Source organism: Geotrypetes seraphini, chromosome 17 (genome assembly GCF_902459505.1).
Source record: "Geotrypetes seraphini chromosome 17, aGeoSer1.1, whole genome shotgun sequence".
NCBI lineage: Eukaryota > Metazoa > Chordata > Amphibia > Gymnophiona > Dermophiidae > Geotrypetes > Geotrypetes seraphini.
Window position 1 is genome coordinate 37,232,413 of NC_047100.1, and position 17,427 is coordinate 37,249,839.

General features: G+C 43.5%; 1 protein-coding gene across 7 annotated transcripts in view; it reads left to right on the plus strand.

Moving 5' to 3' along the window:
- The window catches only part of PBRM1 (polybromo 1), a 171,101-nt gene that overhangs the window by 130,157 nt on the left and 23,517 nt on the right, over positions 1-17,427 (plus strand). For 4 of the 7 annotated variants that reach the window (XM_033926217.1, XM_033926219.1, XM_033926220.1 and 1 more), the window contains exons 25-28: positions 1,165-1,375; positions 6,517-6,735; positions 6,895-7,096; positions 9,849-10,016. In XM_033926217.1, the coding sequence (XP_033782108.1) occupies positions 1,165-1,375; positions 6,517-6,735; positions 6,895-7,096; positions 9,849-10,016 (800 nt within the window). The remainder of the gene's footprint in view (positions 1-1,164; positions 1,376-6,516; positions 6,736-6,894; positions 7,097-9,848; positions 10,017-17,427) is intronic. The other 3 variants (XM_033926224.1, XM_033926223.1, XM_033926225.1) reach the window with 1 other exon arrangement.

Consider the following 17,427-nt stretch of genomic DNA (forward strand, 5'->3'; position numbering starts at 1 on the left):
GCGTGGCAGTTGCTTGTAGCATCCTTGAGCCACTGAGGTGCCAGTATCTGGCTCAGGGGATCACAAACAGATCAGAGAAGGTTATCATGCCACTGTACCGGGCCATGGTGCACCCTCACCTGGAGTACTACATCCAGCATTGGTCGCTGTACATGAAGAAAGATACGGTACTACTCAAAAGGGTTCAGAGAAGAGCGATTAAAATGGTTAAGGGGCTAGAGGAGTTGCCGTACAGTGAAAGATTAGATAAACTGGGCCTTTTCTCCCTTGAACAGAGGATATTGAGAGGGGACATGATTGAAACATTCAAGGTACTGAAGGGAATAGACTTAGTAGATAAAGGCAGGTTGTTGTTCACCCTCTCCAAGGTAGAGAGAACGAGAGGGCACTCTCTAAAGTTAAAAGCCCAGAGAGTGGTAGAAAACTGGAACGCTCTTCCGGAGTCTGTCATGGGGGAAAACACTCTCCAGGGAAAGCTAGTCTCGGGGCGCTGGTCTTTGACCAGAGGGCCGCCGCGTAAGCGCACTGCTGGGCACGATGGACCACTGGTCTGACCCAGCAGCGGCAATTCTTATATTCCTATGATGTTGGTGTTGCCTTCCAGGCTTTGTAAAAGAGAGTTCTGGCCACCTTTGGAGGAAATCTTCAGCTGACAGAGCTTGATGATTTTCATCAGCTAAGAGTATTTTTATTTGATATTTACATTAGAGGCTTTGGCAGAGACACATTTACAAAGTATGTATGTATTCTTCCCAATTTGCCTTTGCTTGTTTGCAAATGTAAATTGGAAAGAATACATATTTTATAAATGGGTCTCTGCCAGATCTTAGCGGAGACAGGTGGGTATGGGTTTGATTTCTTTCCCCATGCAATTCTAATCCAGCCTGGACTGGAGATAAGGAGTCTACACTCCGGACTTTTGATCAGTTTGGGAAAAAAAACTTCCATCAAATAGACACCTGTTACAGGTAAGTAACTTTGCTTTCTTTATGACCCAGAAAATCAAAGGAAAATTAGCATACCTAGTGCTTCTTCATTTGCCAAATGTAAGAGGACTTTACTATCAAGCCTTCATTGTCTTAGGGTAAACCATAACTTGTGTCTTAGATTCAATGAACTTGTGTTTCTTGCGCTATTTACAATCTCACTTTGCATCTCTTCCAGGAAACCTATAGTGCCTCAGAAAGAGCCATCTCCACTTTTAGAGAAGAAGATCCAGGAATTAGAAGCCAAATTTGCTGAGTTGGAAGGGGGAGATGATGTAATTGAAGCGATGGGAGAAGAGGAAGGTGAAATCATTGAAGCCCCCTCCATGCCTCAGCTTCAAACACCGCTATCTAATGAACTGGACATAATGCCATATACTCCACCACAGGTAAAATTCCGTTAGGTGTCATTTTTTCTCCTGGAATTGTTGTGTATAAATGTGATTCATAAACATTTGTTATAGTTTTGGGTAATAAATATCTAAGACTTGCATAAGAAGCTTCTTTTGGTGGTTTTACACAGTTGTCGGAACCACTTGGTGAAACAGTTGTTTGTGTATATGGTGGTTTTCACCTTCAGCTGCAAACTCAATAAGGCATTTAAATCTGTGCAGAGGCACATTAATTTGGGAGCCATTTGACCAATTCTGATGAAAATGTTTTGGTGAGGATTGATCTTGTGCTTGACGTATACTCCTTTGAAAGTGAGCCTGATCTAATAAGGATGAGGTCATTTTTAAAAAGAGAAGTAGCTGAAAATTGTTCCTTATCTATGCATATGTATGATTTGATCTCCTTGGTTTAGATTTTTGAAATTTTATTTTTTACGCAATTTAAACAAATTATTCCACAAGCAAAACGTTTCGGTATTCATCTCCCATCAGGACAGTCTTTTCCAACTGAAGATAAGTCTAGAGTACTGGACATTATCCTAAATTCATCTATGACCTTGGAGGCTCAAGTGAATTCAAATCAAGGCAATTATGGCAGATTAGGGCATATTTTGATCAATCTGCTTTTGCTGTACTGGTTCATATGTTAAAATTCTCTTACTTGGACCCAAATAACATAAGAACATAAGACTTGCCTCTGTCGGGTCAGACCGGAGGTCCATCGTGCCCGGCAGTCCGCTCACGCGGCGGCCCCTCAGGTCCAGGACCTGATAGTGCTCCTACCCTAAAACTCACATACACTTTTCGATTTTGTCCTGTAAAGTATGTTACGTTAATCTATCTTCCAAATTGCTAAATAACATGAAAAAATTTGAGAGCGTTTTCTCAGTATTAATTAATTTGCACTGGCTTCCCGTTCATGAGCATATCTTTTTCAAATTAGAATATATAATTTATCAAATTCAAAAAAACAATGGACAAGCAACAACTAACCTACAGTATTATATACCGCGTGCATCGCCCTTACTTCCTTTGTCTCTTCGAAAATGTTTCTAAAAGGAGGAAAAAGGCCTCAGGAGCTATGGAGAGCAAATGCTATATCATAGCTATAAAGGGAAGAGCCGTACATCTTTTTCTTGCTCCCCTTCAACACTCTATATTAGGCCATAAAAAACCTGGCCAACCCCAATGCACTGTTGAAGCCCCGGGCTATCCATTAACCAAGACTCCAGAAAACTGCATAGTTCTGTTTTCGCAATGAATTTGGGCAGCCCTACCAGCCTTAAATTGTTTCAGTGTGTTCTATTCTCAATGTCATCCAATTTATTCTCCATCTGGTGGACCTGTTCCCGCAGCTTCCTTTTCTTCTGCAACTCGCGGTCAACATCTTGTTCCGTGGTGTCTATGTGGCTCATCCATCGAGTGCAGGTCCTTGCTCATGGTCTCCATATGATTTCATTTCTCCATAATTTGTTGAAATTGGCTGTGATACAACTCTTCCACCACTGTGGAAACTTCCACTTTGACCTCCACAGTCCATGAGGCACCTGCCTTAGGCAAAGAAGGGCATACCAATTCCAGCATCTTGGCATCCTCCAAGCAGCCCCGATCTTTCTCCTTTCTTGGTGGTTTAATGGTTATCTTACAGAGAAGGCAGATCAATCACTGTTCTGGACCTTGTGCAAGGCATCCTGTACACACTCCAAGTGTATTCTAGGAGTGGGGGGTCAATTTTGATGGCGATTTGATGGAGCACACCCAGGAGCTAAGAAATAGTGCAACCTCTCAGCCTCACAGCATTACATGACCTAAATCCATTTTTTGGTTTGGATCAAGGGTTAGGACCATCAAATGCCAGAAGGCAGTTTCACAACACACATTTATCAATGAGGTAGACCAATCCAGGACTGATATTCTCAACCAATGGATATAAATTAGGACAGTTACAGTTGCAGAGGTAGTTAAGTATGGTAAAGGCAGAATGTCAATATTTTCTTATTATTCTCACGTAGTATGGCACATCCAAGTGGTATCACTAATAGCTCCAAACACATTTGGTATTACCATTATTATTATTAAATTCCCTGCTACCTGATATTTTGATAGCGTAGCTTAACAAATCACAATTACCTCAACACATTAGAGGAAATGCTGCAGCAGCCTGTAGAGTGGAACTACCCAGCTCTCCTATTGGAGCAACGCATATTCTAACCCAAATGCCACTTTTTGCACTTGGCAATATTATTGGTCAAAAAGGGGTGGATGCCTGTAATGATCGATTGAGTTGCATATCCACTGGCTGAAAGGCAAGAGGTCATGGATGATTTATAAAAGTATTTTAGAGATTCGATATGTTGGTTCCTATTAATGGTTCGCTAAATAGCACAATTAGCAACTTCCTAAAGACAAAGAGAATTTAAAAAATGGAACAGTCGAGGGATGAATTATATTGGATTGAAGGTTGTGGTTTGTTGTGTAGTACTGAGTATTATGAATGGCTGGGGGTATAATGAAGACCATATTAGGCGTATCTCTTGACTGAAATTATGACTAACCCATTGGAGTTTTTCTTTTTTGGGCATGAGGTTTTGGTTGATGATTTGCACCTTCTGGTTCATTGTTTGGTATAAATAAAGAGAGATTTTTAAAAACCATTCCAATGCCACCCCTCTCAGAACAATGTTTTATAATGTCAAATTATGCATTCTGTACACACACAATTTTTTAGAAACCATTGACCCAGATAAATGGGCTATTGACAACTGCTCATACCCCATGCAGATAACGGTAAATTAATGGTTCCTAGTTTGTGTGCCTACCAGGACCTGTTGCTTTAATTTGCCTGTAGTTGCTGCTCTTGTTACCTAGTTTGCCTAATAGTTAAGCCTTCACTTTCCTTCAAAAGTGTTAATTTTGGTGATTGTTTAGATGGGGGGGGGTGATCTTTTCCTTCTTCACAATTTTTACTTCCAAGGTAGGGAGGAAGAGAGGGCACTCTCTAAAGTTGAAAGGGGATAGATTCCATACAAACATAAGGAAGTTGTTCTTCACTCAGAGAGTGGTGGAAAACTGGAACGCTCTTCCGGAGGCTCTTATAGGGGAAAGCACCCTCTAGGGATTCAAGACAAAGTTGGACAAGTTCCTGTTAAACTGGAACGTACGCAGGTGAGGCTGGACTCATTTGGAGCACTGGTCTTTGACCTGGGGGCTGCCGCGTGAGCGGACTGCTGGGCACGATGGACCACTGGTCTGACCCAGCAGCGGCAATTCTTAAGTTCTCTGAAGTCTAGCCCAAAGGCCAAGGACTGGAAGGGTGATGTCTATATCACTACTCATTGTCTAACGCCGTCTTCCCTCCCCTGCCTTCCTTTGTGCACCTGGGCTTGGCTTCAGCAAATGACAGAGCTGAACCTGTAATGCTTTATGCTGGACTTTGAACTACAGAAATGACACCTTTTGTACCATTGTAGGATAGATCCACCAAAAAACCTACCGAGTCTAATAAAAACATAGCATGATTAGTGTTACAACTGCATGGGTGCAGATCTACAACTGTAAAATTAAAGTATGATTTATCTGGACATGTGGATGATTTTTGCATTTATCTAACCAATGTTAGTTTATTTAAAGTAACGAGTTGAAGGTTATCTTCTCCTTAATGTTGCTTGTTGTACAAATCTAATGATTGCTAAAACCTACGGAAAACAATTTGTATAGAAAGTGCCATTGTAAGATTAAATTCATTTCTTTTTCAAAATGAACAAGAGGGCTAAGATAAGAAAATGAAGTAGCATAAGATAATTTGCATGAATTTTGGATTTTTTTACGCAATGTTCTGATTTCTATAAATATAAGTACAGTTTGTTAGAGCAAAGTTTTTCTAAAATTTGTGACTGGTGAAATGTTTTTATCTATTTTCTCCCTGTTTGATTTTTCCACCTTGTTCCTTAATGTATTTTTCTTTGCAGCATGGGATAGGCACGTGGGATCTCTTAGAGGAAGAGATGATGGTTACTGCGGATGGGCAGACTAGATGGGCCATTTGGCCTTTATCTGCCATCATATTTCTCTGTTTCTAATATTGTTCTGTTAAAACAACAACAAAAAAAAGCAGTTGAGCTATGATGGTTTTCTTTGTAAGTTTCTCATTTTCAGTGCTGACCCCAACTGCCTGTGACCTAGCGGTCTGTTTGAAGATTGACCAAAGCATCAAAACACAGAAATCTTCTAGGTCTATCAGGCTTCAGCTGCATTGTGCTCAGTGTTTCAACATAACTGGACCCTTTATTTTAGAACTATTTAGCCAGAAGTGTGTCTTCCTCAAACCCGAGGACACATTGGTGGATAAGTTCATGTTTTCTAAAACCTTTTTTTTTAAGTACCTTTCTCTTTCATTTATGTTTGTCTTACTTTAGGACGTTAGTTTTGCAATTCTAACGTCCTAGACACAAGACGCACTCTTTCCAGAACAAAGCTACCTGCTCGTTGACCTCAATTCTCAATAATCCGTAGTAAAGTCTGACCTGGTTAATTCATATACATATGTGGACTTTTTAAAAATCTGACATTAAAGAAATATATACATTCAGGTTGATAAGACCCTGTTTCATGCATGTAATAAAATTAATCTTAGTTAGCTATTGCATACCATGCCATGTCTGGGATAAAGTGTGGCTCTAGGTACAGAGCTGGGATTATGCTTCTAGACAGCATCTGCGTCTGAATTTCTAGAATGTGCCGCAGAATTTCTGAATTACCTTAGTTTTTCTCTTTTGTTCCAAACTATAATTTGAAGATAGTAATATTTTCCTTGGGCCTTCTTGAAGCTGCTGTACAGAAAATGTGCTTGCACATTTCAAACATAGTAGAATTGTAAACTATTTTTATTTCTTACTTGAATATAAACTATTTATCATAATTTGTAAAGATCAATTATGGATTAACGAGGTCTGGCTACATAGTTAAGCAACAGCACCATGTGGCTGCTCTGCTCACCCCCTATCTAACTCATGAGAGTCCCGTCCCTTCTGTCCCCCTTCTATCAATTCAAATTTATCTGGTCATATGCAAACCAATATTTTTTTCAACTTTTTTTTTTCCCAATCATTTGTAACCCGTGTTTCAAAACACTAAATCAGGCCGCTGCTGCCGCCGTACCGCCGAGCTCCCCCCGATGCTCCGACGCCCTGACATCATCGGTCAGGCTGCCCTCCCCCTCCTCACTGACGCTAAAGGGAAACGTAACAGAGACAGAGCAGGCACAAACGCCCACTGACAGGCCAAATCAAGATGACGATCCTGGGGAGGCGGTGGACAGAAGCTCCAAATTACAAACTATGTGTTTAGACAACAGAAAGGTAAATTTGGAAACAAAGGTTGGCGAACATGTTGATTTTGTATAGCGGGAGGGATATGGCTACATGCGGAGTGGGGAAAGCGTCAAAAGTATTGCTGCTTTAGGGGACCCTTGTTATGTTGGTGACATGGTGGCTTGTTTTTTTTTTCTCTCCACACAGTCTACTCCCAAGTCTGCGAAGAGCAGCAGTAAGAAGGAAGGATCCAAGCGAAAGATCAACATGAGTGGTTACATCCTGTTTAGCAGCGAGATGAGGGCTGTCATCAAAGCTCAGCACCCAGACTTCTCTTTTGGAGAACTCAGTAGGCTGGTAGGGACTGAGTGGCGGAACCTAGAGGCAACCAAGAAAGCCGATTACGAAGGTGAATGACGGTCCCTGCACACTCTGTTCTAGAAAATCAGATTGTTCCAATTGAAATTTTTCTTTGGAGAAACGGATCGTTTTACTAAGCTGCGATAGCGTTTTTAGCACGTGCAGAATTGCCGCGCTAAACCCGTGCTACGCGGCTAGAACTAATACCAGCTCAATACTGGCGTTAGCGTCTAGCGCGTGCGCTAAAACCAATATCGCAGCTTTGTAAAATGATCCCTAAGAACCTGATGATTTTAAAAGGCTTTTTACCGTGGGCACAAGACGTTTTATTCTTTTCAGCACTCGTTTAAAGAAAAAGAAAATGCATGGGGAAAATACACGTTCATTGTTGGGAGAATATCACAAGACATGGCCAAAGTTTCGTACATCTGTTAGTTCTCTAAGGGGTCCTTTTATTCTATAGGCGGCTTAGCATTGGGTTTGAAATAATTTTCAGTGATTTTTTTTTTTTTTTTTTTCAATCTGAAATCCTTTAATATTGTTGTAATTTCCTTGCTGTTCACCTGAAAAAACCCCAAAAGGAATTGGCCCCAAAATATCCACAAAGAAGAAAATCCAGAGAAAACCAAAAAAACTCTGTGGAGTGACGATGTTCCTAAATGGACTTTATTTGAAAGTGTCAAAGTTCCAAAGGCACACTGAAATCATCCACATAAAAATAAATCATCCACATAAGAGCCTTAAAGGACCTAGTCCGCTAGGGATACAGGACCCAACACGGTCCGCGTTTCGACAAAAAGTCTTCTTCAGGGGTCACTGGGGGTCCTATAAAGGTGAATACTTGGGAAACAATTGTGTGGTGAGCCTGAAGTGAGACACTTCTTGCTTTTATGTGGATGATTTATTTTTATGTGGATGAAATTATTTTATGTGGATGATTTCAGTGTATCTTTGGAACTTTGACACTTTAAAAATAAAGTCCATTTTGGAACATCGTTACTCCACAGAGTTTTTTGGTTTTCTCTTGCTGTTTACCTGACCAGTGGGGAAACGCTGGTGATGCTACAGGTTTTTGTAGCATAGTGCAAAGACGACATTCTTCCATATTCCAGCTGACAGTGGCTGAGATTTGCATCTGTTGATGAACATTAGATAAGAAACTGCTTTATCCAGGCCACTACATGCTTTCTTATTGCTCCGTCTTCTGTACACATTGGGCATAAGTTTGTGGTCACAAGTGCAGAGAGACACAAGCTGCTAAATCAGAGTGCAATAGCCATTAATATCTTACTCACTGATAGTACAAATGATTCTATTAGGAAAAAGAGAATAAAAGGGAGATTTAACAGTGAACTCCCACGTATTTCTTAAAATTTATCTTTGTAGAGGAATCAAAAGATTAAATGTTCTAATTTGCACAAAAAATATATGTAAGATTATCAAGACACCCTCTGGATCTTACTACATTTTATTCTTAACTGTGATCACCAGTTTGTTTTTGTTAAGTGTTCTAGATCAGACTAAGGCCCACATTCACAAAAGACGCTGTTGGCCGATTCTCTGGCCAATTTTGAAACAGCGATTCGTCCACTATCTTTTTTGCTTGCAAATGATTTGCACTCAAACTCCCTGACTCAATTGCAAATAACTCCCTCTACCCCCGAAAAAACCCGGCAGGAGGGATGCCCACTCCCTCCTGCCATCAGCCTCCTCCTCCCGTACCTTTACGTTGGGAGCAGGAAGGGTGCCTCCTGCTCCTCCAGCACACTGCAGGCTTTAGGCCTGGCCTGGTGCATCATGTGGGGCGGGGCCTTGATTGGCTCAGGAAGGAACCTGAGGCGCCTGAGCCAATCAGTAACTTCCTTAGGTAGGAGCCTAAGGAAGTCCCTAATTGGCTCAGGCACCTTGGAACCACAGTGCGTAGAGGGAACTAGAGGAGCAGGAAGCACCCCTCTTACTCCCAACATAAAGGTACGGGAGAGGGAGGCTGATGGCAGGAGGGAGTGGGCATCGCTCCTGCTGGATTTTTTTAGGGGTGGGGGGAGGTATTTGGCAGCAGGAGAGAGTGAGCATCCCTCCTGCTGTTTTATTCAGGGGTGGGGGGAGGGAGTGAGTGCCTTCATGGCAGGAGGGAGCAACCCTCCTGCTGTTTGTTTTAGGGTTGCCTTGTTTGTCAGGAGTCATTTTGGGGGGGCTGTTGGCAGCAGTGGGTGTGTTTTGTTTTTTTTCCTGTTTTTTTTTATGGGCAGATATTTTGCTTGCGTGATGCAGGCAAAATATCTGTGCCATTAAAAAAATAAAAAAGGAAAAAAACCCAAAACCCGGCACACCTGTCGGTAACACAGTTATCGACAGGTCTGCAGCAGTCGGGTTTTAGGATAGTAAAACCTGATTCCAAATAGCCAAGCAAATGTTAGCGAATTAATCGCTTGGCTATTTGGCATGGGATTTTACTAATTTGCATGGCCGGATCAGGAAATGGGCGATCAAGGGGGAAAACACATGGTGGGCAGTTTTGTGAATCGGGTCTGTTAGCAGCAATTGATTACTGACGGTTTAGCGACGATCGCTGACTTCAGTGAATCAGGGCCTAAGATCAGAAATGTGCAAGGTTTTTACGCTAGTTGGCATTCAATATATATTTACTGCATTTGACATATTACAGTATAAGTAATTGAAAGGCAATCAAAATGACCTAGTTGGCCCTGTCATGAAATTCTGACTCACACAACAAAGCTTATTATAAAAGAAAACCAAGCAAATAATAAACAACCAAAGCCAAAACTATAATGCTTTTGCAGAGCGAGCAGCCAAAGTTGCCGAACAGCAGGAGAGAGAACGGGCAGCACAGCAGCAGCAGCAGCAGAATACGTCCCCCCGAGCGGGCACCCCAGTCGGAGCTCTTATGGGGGTGGTACCTCCACCAACACCAATGGGGATGCTCAATCAGCAGATGACGCCTGTCGGAGGTAAAGTGGGAGTGTAAACCGCGAGTGAGACGGACAAAGTTTCTAAGCAACTTGTTTTATTTGGAGAGATTTGGGGTAGTTATTCAGAATTTGAAGTTTTATGTCCCCGAAATGAGAGGTGTTTTTAAAAACTTTCCACAATAATCATTTTGAAAACTTGCTTTGCTGTTTGCATCTTGTAGTCTCAAACAAATGAACTTCGTGTCTGAAATGAAACTGCTGAGCTGAAGGTTGCAAAGTCAGTGCCACGATGGTTCTTACAAACCATTTTTCTGAGAAATCACCAGTTAACTTGTTTCCAAATAAAATTTTTAACTTGTTAAATTGACTAATGACTAATACTATCCATATAAACATTCTTCTGCAATTAAAAGCATGCCCTTTTCTGAGGATTAAAAGCTTAACAGTAAAATACTTTTAACATTCTGGACTCCGCTAGCCCCCAAAGCAGGTTACAATACTTAAATTCCATCCAGATTTTAGCTGAAAATTCTCTCTCTCTTATTTTAGGCTTAGACTTGTACTGAACATTTAGAAAACATCGGTCATCTCTGGTCACCGGAAGGTCTCTGGCAGGCTGTAAATGTCATATTGATGGAATGCAGGAAAATAACATAAGAAAAATGTATTTAGCAATGTTCACTCCTCCCCATATATATACAATTATTATTTTATTTTTTATCTCTTTTTTTTTTAGCATTGTAAACCAGCCAGGTACATGTTGATGGTCGGTATATTAAACACAATAAAACTTGAAACATACAGTTAGAGGCAGTAAGGCCCCTGCAGCTTTTCATTGTCCCACTATAGGATGGTACATATATTGCCATGTCATTGGGGGAAATGCTCCAGGATACCCAGCAATTTTATGTAATAAGCATGAAAGAAAAATTCAAATGCATATCTGCTGATATCCACCCAGTATGCATAGGAACAGGAATCTTAAACCTTTTGGTGCTTTAATTTTCACGTTACCACTACTACTTGGGTTGCATTTTACTTTCCCCTAAAAATTCAGGCACTAAAGAGGTAAGACTAATAATTCTAAAGACCCTGAAGGCTGGAAGATGGAGGAAGTTCTCCTGGGCTTATTAATATGTTATAGACTTTGTGCATTGTTTCTATTCTGTAAACAGTGTGTGTCCAGTATGTTTATTTTCTGTTTTGTTTTTCAATTTGTTTGCTTTTTCATGATAAATTAGCACATGGCAAACAAAGTAAAATGCAACCTATGTGCTTATTTGTATCATGAAAATATCTGTAAGCGCTAGGAAATTCTGGATTATAAGTGTTTACCAAATTAATTTGAATCAGTAGTTATCCCAGGACAAGCAGGCAGCATATTCTTGACTGATGGGTGACGGCACCGACGGAGCCCCGGTACGGACAATTTTAGAGTGATTGCACTCTAAGAACTTTAGAAAGTTCTAGCTAGGCCGCACCGCGCGTGCGCGAGTGCCTTCCCGCCCGACAGAGGCGCGCGGTCCCCAGTTTTCTTAATTCCGCGGAGCTAAGAAGACGCGTGTTTCCAACGGCTGTTGGAAGATTTTTCCTGTTTCTCACTTGCCTTCCCGCTCGCGCGTATTTTTCTCTTATATTTTCTTTTCTTACTTTGCCTTTTGTTTCGGTAAAAAAAAAATAAATAAATAATATCGTTTTATTTTTATTTTTTCGATCTGCCCCGGCGGGGCCTGTTGGTACCATCGAAGCCTCGGGCTTCGATTTTGCTACAGCAGTCTTTCCATTCATGCCCCCGTCTCCGGGTTTCAAAAAGTGTCAGCGGTGTGCGCGCCCTATATACCTCTCCGACCCGCACAAGTGGTGCCTTCAGTGTCTGGGTCCGGACCATAGGGCTGAAACCTGCACCCGCTGTAGTTCTTTACAAAAAAGAACGTTAAAAAATTGACAGATTCAACAGAGAATCCTTTTTGGTACCGACATGGAAGTTGCACCGGTATCGACGTCGGCGACTTCCTCCAAATCGACACCGACTGTCTCGGCACCGCAAGATACATCGCCGGTGTCGACTCCTGTGGGTAAGCCGGCTAAGAAGCCTTCCCCTACTGTCCTAGGGCCGCCAGTCGAGCATGCAGTGAGCCAAGTCCTGCAGACTGAGCGCCGGCCCCGTAAACGCTCCGCTCCCATTGAAGTCACTGCCTCGTCATCGGCATCGACTTTACCCGAGCGTCGAGCGGCACCGAAGGTACCGAGTAAGAAAAAACCGGTACCGGTGCCATCGGGACCAACGTTGGATGAGCGCATTGCCTCTATCCTCCAGGTCCAACTTAAAGAGCAACTCCAACACTTGCTCCCGGCTCTGTTGACTCCGAATCTTCCAGTGTCGGTACCCACTGAGCCTTCGGTGCCGACTGTCGATCAGCCTCTTTTATTAACATCGACTTTGTCGGCACCGCACAAATCTCTGTCCATGCCTGTTCTGTCAGCGGAACCGAAGCGGCGTACTACGGCCATTTCTGACCCAGTACCGTTCTCTGAACCCCGTACCGTACTACACTCCCCAGGTACCGTCTCCACCCGTTCAGGGAAATCGGTACGCAAGACTAAATATACTGAAACATCGACTCCACTTTCTCAGGGCCGTCTCCAATCGGTACGGGACCCTGACTTGTGGGACGACTCGGATGATCCCCTCGGTACCGAGGAGGATTATTCATCTGATGAGGACGATCCATCGGTGCAGGACCCTGCTGCTAAGCCAGAGCACTCCTCCTTCACCAAATTTTTAAGGGAAATGTCAGACACCCTTTCTATTCCTTTAGAGTCTGACTCTAAAAAATCCAAGGCATTTTTAGATGCCTTGGATTTTGACCAGCCTCCTAAAGAGTTTTTAAAGTTGCCCCTCCATGATATCTTGAGGGAAACTTTTTATAAGAATTTGGAAACTCCTTTAACCATCCCGGGAGCCCCAAGAAAACTGGAATCTCTTTATAAAGTAATTCCAATTCCAGGATTCGACAAGCACCAACTTCCCCATGAATCTTTGTTGGTGGAGTCAACACTGAAAAAATCTGCAGGTGCCAGTGTTTACGCCTCTGTCCCTCCTGGCAGAGAAGGAAAGGCTATGGATAAATTTGGGAAACGCCTTTACCAAAATGCGATGTTGGCCAACCGTTCAGGTAATTACGCATTCCATTTCTCTTTTTACCTGAAGCATCTCATTCAACAGGTGACCTCTTTTCAAAAGTATATTCCGGACCGTAAACTTTCTGCTTTTCAGCAATGTACTTCTAGTCTTTTGCAACTCAGAAAGTTTATGGTCCGTTCAATTTATGATACTTTTGAACTGACATCACGGGCTACTGCTATGTCTGTGGCAATGAGAAAGTTGGCATGGCTACGTGTCTCAGACCTGGATGTAAACCACCAGGACCGGCTTGCCAATGCACCTTGCCTAGGGGATGAGCTGTTTGGGGAGTCCATGGATACCACCACACAAAAGCTCTCTTCCCATGAAACTAGGTGGGACACCTTGTTGAAGAACAAGAAGAAGCCTCCTCCTCCTCGACCATTCAGGCAGCAATCTTCATATCAAAGGAGGTTTTCTGCTCGACCAGCTGAACCTCATCCTCCTCAACCTTGCAGGCAGCGTCAACAGCAGCAACAGGCCCGTCAGCAACAACAGCCTACTGTAAAGCCTGCTCCTCAACCTAAGCCGACACAGCCCTTTTGACTCTCTTCTCCAGGGCATTGCCAGTCTTCCTCCCTCCTGTCCTCTACCTCAGCCCATAGGAGGTCGACTCCATGTTTTTCTTTCTCGCTGGGAAGCAATCACCTCCGACCAGTGGGTACTTGCTATCATCGCCCACGGCTACTCCCTACACTTTCAGACTCCTCCACCATTAAGTCTGCCAAAAGAGTCTGCTTCCAACAAGGCTCAGTCCCTCCTCCTCGCTCAGGAGGTTCAATCCCTCCTTCTTCTCAATGCCATCGAACCAGTTCCTCAAGACCAGCAAGGCCTGGGATTTTATTCCCGGTACTTTCTCGTACCCAAAAAGACCGGAGATCTCAGACCAATATTAGATCTCAGGGATCTCAACAAATGTCTGGTCAAGGAGAAGTTCAAGATGTTATCTCTTGCCACCCTATACCCTCTCCTCTCTCAGGAAGACTGGCTATGTTCCCTCGATCTCAAGGAGGCGTATACTCACATCCCAATTCATCTGACGTCCAGACAATATCTTCGCTTCCTTGTCAACCAACATCATTACCAATACAAGGTGTTACCCTTCGGCCTAGCCTCCTCTCCCAGGGTATTCACCAAATGTCTGATTGTGGTCGCAGCTTATCTCCGCTCCCACAACTTTCAAGTCTTCCCTTATCTGGACGACTGGCTCATCAAGGCTCATTCTCTTCTGGCCGTTCAGATTGCCACCAATCAGACCATTCACTTCCTTCGACTGTTGGGGTTCGAAATCAATCTACCCAAGTCGCACCTCATTCCAACTCAGCGACTTCAATTCATTGGAGCCATTCTGGATACTGTTCGGATGAGGGTGTTTCTTCCTCCAAACCGCCTTCACACCATCCTTTATCTCTGTCAGCAGGTGTTCCAGCAAACTTCCATCTCTGCAAATCACATGATGGTGCTCTTGGGACACATGGCCTCCACAGTACATGTCACACCCTTCGCACGTCTCCACCTGCGTACTTCTCAATGGACCTTAGCAGCCCAGTGGTCCCAAGCGACGGATCCTTGTTCACAACTCATATCTGTGACCTCGTCTCTTCGACAGTCGCTTCTTTGGTGGTTGACATCCTCAAATCTATCCAGAGGTCTGCTGTTCCATCTACCTCCTCATCAACTGGTTATCACCACGGATTCTTCCCCCTATGCATGGGGAGCTCACTTGAACGAGTTCCAAACTCAGGGGTTTTGGTCTACCCAGGAAAAGAAACACCACATCAATTTCCTGGAACTCAGAGCGATGTTTTACGCCCTCAAAGCTTTTCAACATCTTCTTTTTCCTCAGGTACTACTCATTTGCACAGACAACCAAGTTGCAATGTACTACATCAACAAACAGGGAGGGACGGGATCCCATCCCTTGTGTCAGGAAGCTCAAAGGATTTGGACCTGGGCGACTGCTCGTCACCTATTCCTGAAGGCAGTCTACATCCAAGGGGAACAGAATTGCTTAGCAGACAATCTCAGCAGAATTCTTCAACCTCACGAATGGACCCACGACCCCTTGACTCTCCAGTCCATTTTCTCTCAATGGGGCACACCTCAAGTGGATCATTTTGCAGCTCCCCACAACCATCAACTGCCCCTGTTTTGCTCCAGACTTTACTCTCCTCACCGTCTGGAACCCGATGCATTTCTCCTGGATTGGACCAATCTCTTCCTTTATGCATTCCCTCCTCTTCCGCTCATGCTGCGCACATTATTCAAGCTCAAGAGGGAACAAGCCACCATGATTCTCATCGCTCCACGGTGGCCCAGACAGCAATGGTTCTCCCTTCTGCTTCAACTCAGTTCCAGGGAACCCATACCTCTTCCACTGTTTCCTTCACTACTTACACAGCATCAGCAAACTCTACTTCATCCCAGCTTACAGTCTCTGCACCTGACAGCTTGGTATCTCTCGGGCTGACTTCGGCTCACGCTCTCCTTTCTCAGCCTGTCCGTTCTATTATTGATGCCTCCAGGAAACCGTCTACTCTTCAATGTTACCAACAAAAGTGGTCTCGGTTTTCTTCCTGGTGCATGTTACATCACCATAATCCCATGTCTACAGCAGTGGGACTGGTGTTGGACTATCTTTTGTCCTTATCGGACTCTGGTCTTAAGTCCTCTTCGATAAGAGTTCACCTTAGTGCTATTGCAGCTTTTCATGAGCCGATTCATGGAAAACCCCTCTCAGCTCATCCCTTGGTTTCGAGGTTCATGAAGGGCCTTTTCAATGTGAAGCCACCTCTTAAGGCCCCTCCTGTTGTATGGGATCTTAATGTGGTTCTTTCAGCGTTAATGAAGCCTCCTTTCGAGCCTTTGGCCACAACGCATTTTAAATTTCTAACTTGGAAAGTGGTCTTTCTTATAGCTCTCACTTCTGCCAGGAGGGTCAGTGAGCTCCATGCACTGGTGGCTGATCCGCCTTTCACTGTTTTTCACCATGATAAGGTCGTCCTCAGTACACACCCAAAATTCCTTCCGAAGGTTGTGTCTGAGTTTCATCTTAACCAATCCATCGTTCTACCTGTTTTTTTCCCAAAGCCTCATTCTAATCCAGGTGAACAGGCTTTGCATACCTTGGATTGTAAACGTGCTCTGGCTTACTATCTTGATCGCACCAAACCTCACAGATCATCTCCTCAACTGTTTTTGTCCTTCGATCCTAACAAGTTGGGTCATCCGGTATCTAAACGCACCCTGTCCAATTGGCTTGCTGCTTGCGTTTCTTTCTGTTATGCTCAGTCGGGCCTGACACTGGAAGGTTCTGTCACGGGCCACAAGATTAGAGCGATGGCAGCGTCTGTAGCTTTCCTCCGTTCCACTCCTATTGAGGAAATCTGCAAGGCTGCTACTTGATCCTCAGTTCATACTTTTACATCTCACTATTGTCTGGATGCATTCTCCAGACGGGATGGACACTTCGGTCAATCTGTTTTGCAAAATTTGTTTTCCTAATGGCCAACTTTCCCTCCATCCCTCTTTTTGTTAGCTTGGAGGTCACCCATCAGTCAAGAATATGCTGCCTGCTTGTCCTGGGATAAAGCACAGTTACTTACCGTAACAGGTGTTATCCAGGGACAGCAGGCAGATATTCTTGCGTCCCTCCCACCTCCCCGGGTTGGCTTCTTAGCTGGCTTATCCTAACTGGGGACCGCGCGCCTCTGTCGGGCGGGAAGGCACTCGCGCACGCGCGGTGCGGCCTAGCTAGAACTTTCTAAAGTTCTTAGAGTGCAATCACTCTAAAATTGTCCGTACCGGGGCTCCGTCGGTGCCGTCACCCATCAGTCAAGAATATCTGCCTGCTGTCCCTGGATAACACCTGTTACGGTAAGTAACTGTGCTTAATGTGCTGACCTTTGATATAAGGATTGTTTTGTGAATTTCCAGAATAGATTGTCTATTTTAATTCCATTCTATCTTTGCTCAGTTTCTTAATTCTGGGCTTGTGCTTTGTTTAAATTAACTCTCAGCTCCGGAGAACTACAGAAAATTCAATAAATTGTTGTCATAATAAGCAGTTCTGGCATCTGGTGCTTTTGGTAACTGCTTAATAATAATAATAATTTGTTAAATAATTCACAGCTGTTCAGTTATCTTAACCTGCAGAGGGGCTAGTGCAGTGTACATTCTTTTTGATACTTCCTGTGCTCTTTCCAGTTCCCCTCAGTTTTGTCCATTTTCCATTTTCTGAATGAATTTTTCTTATTGCCTATTGCT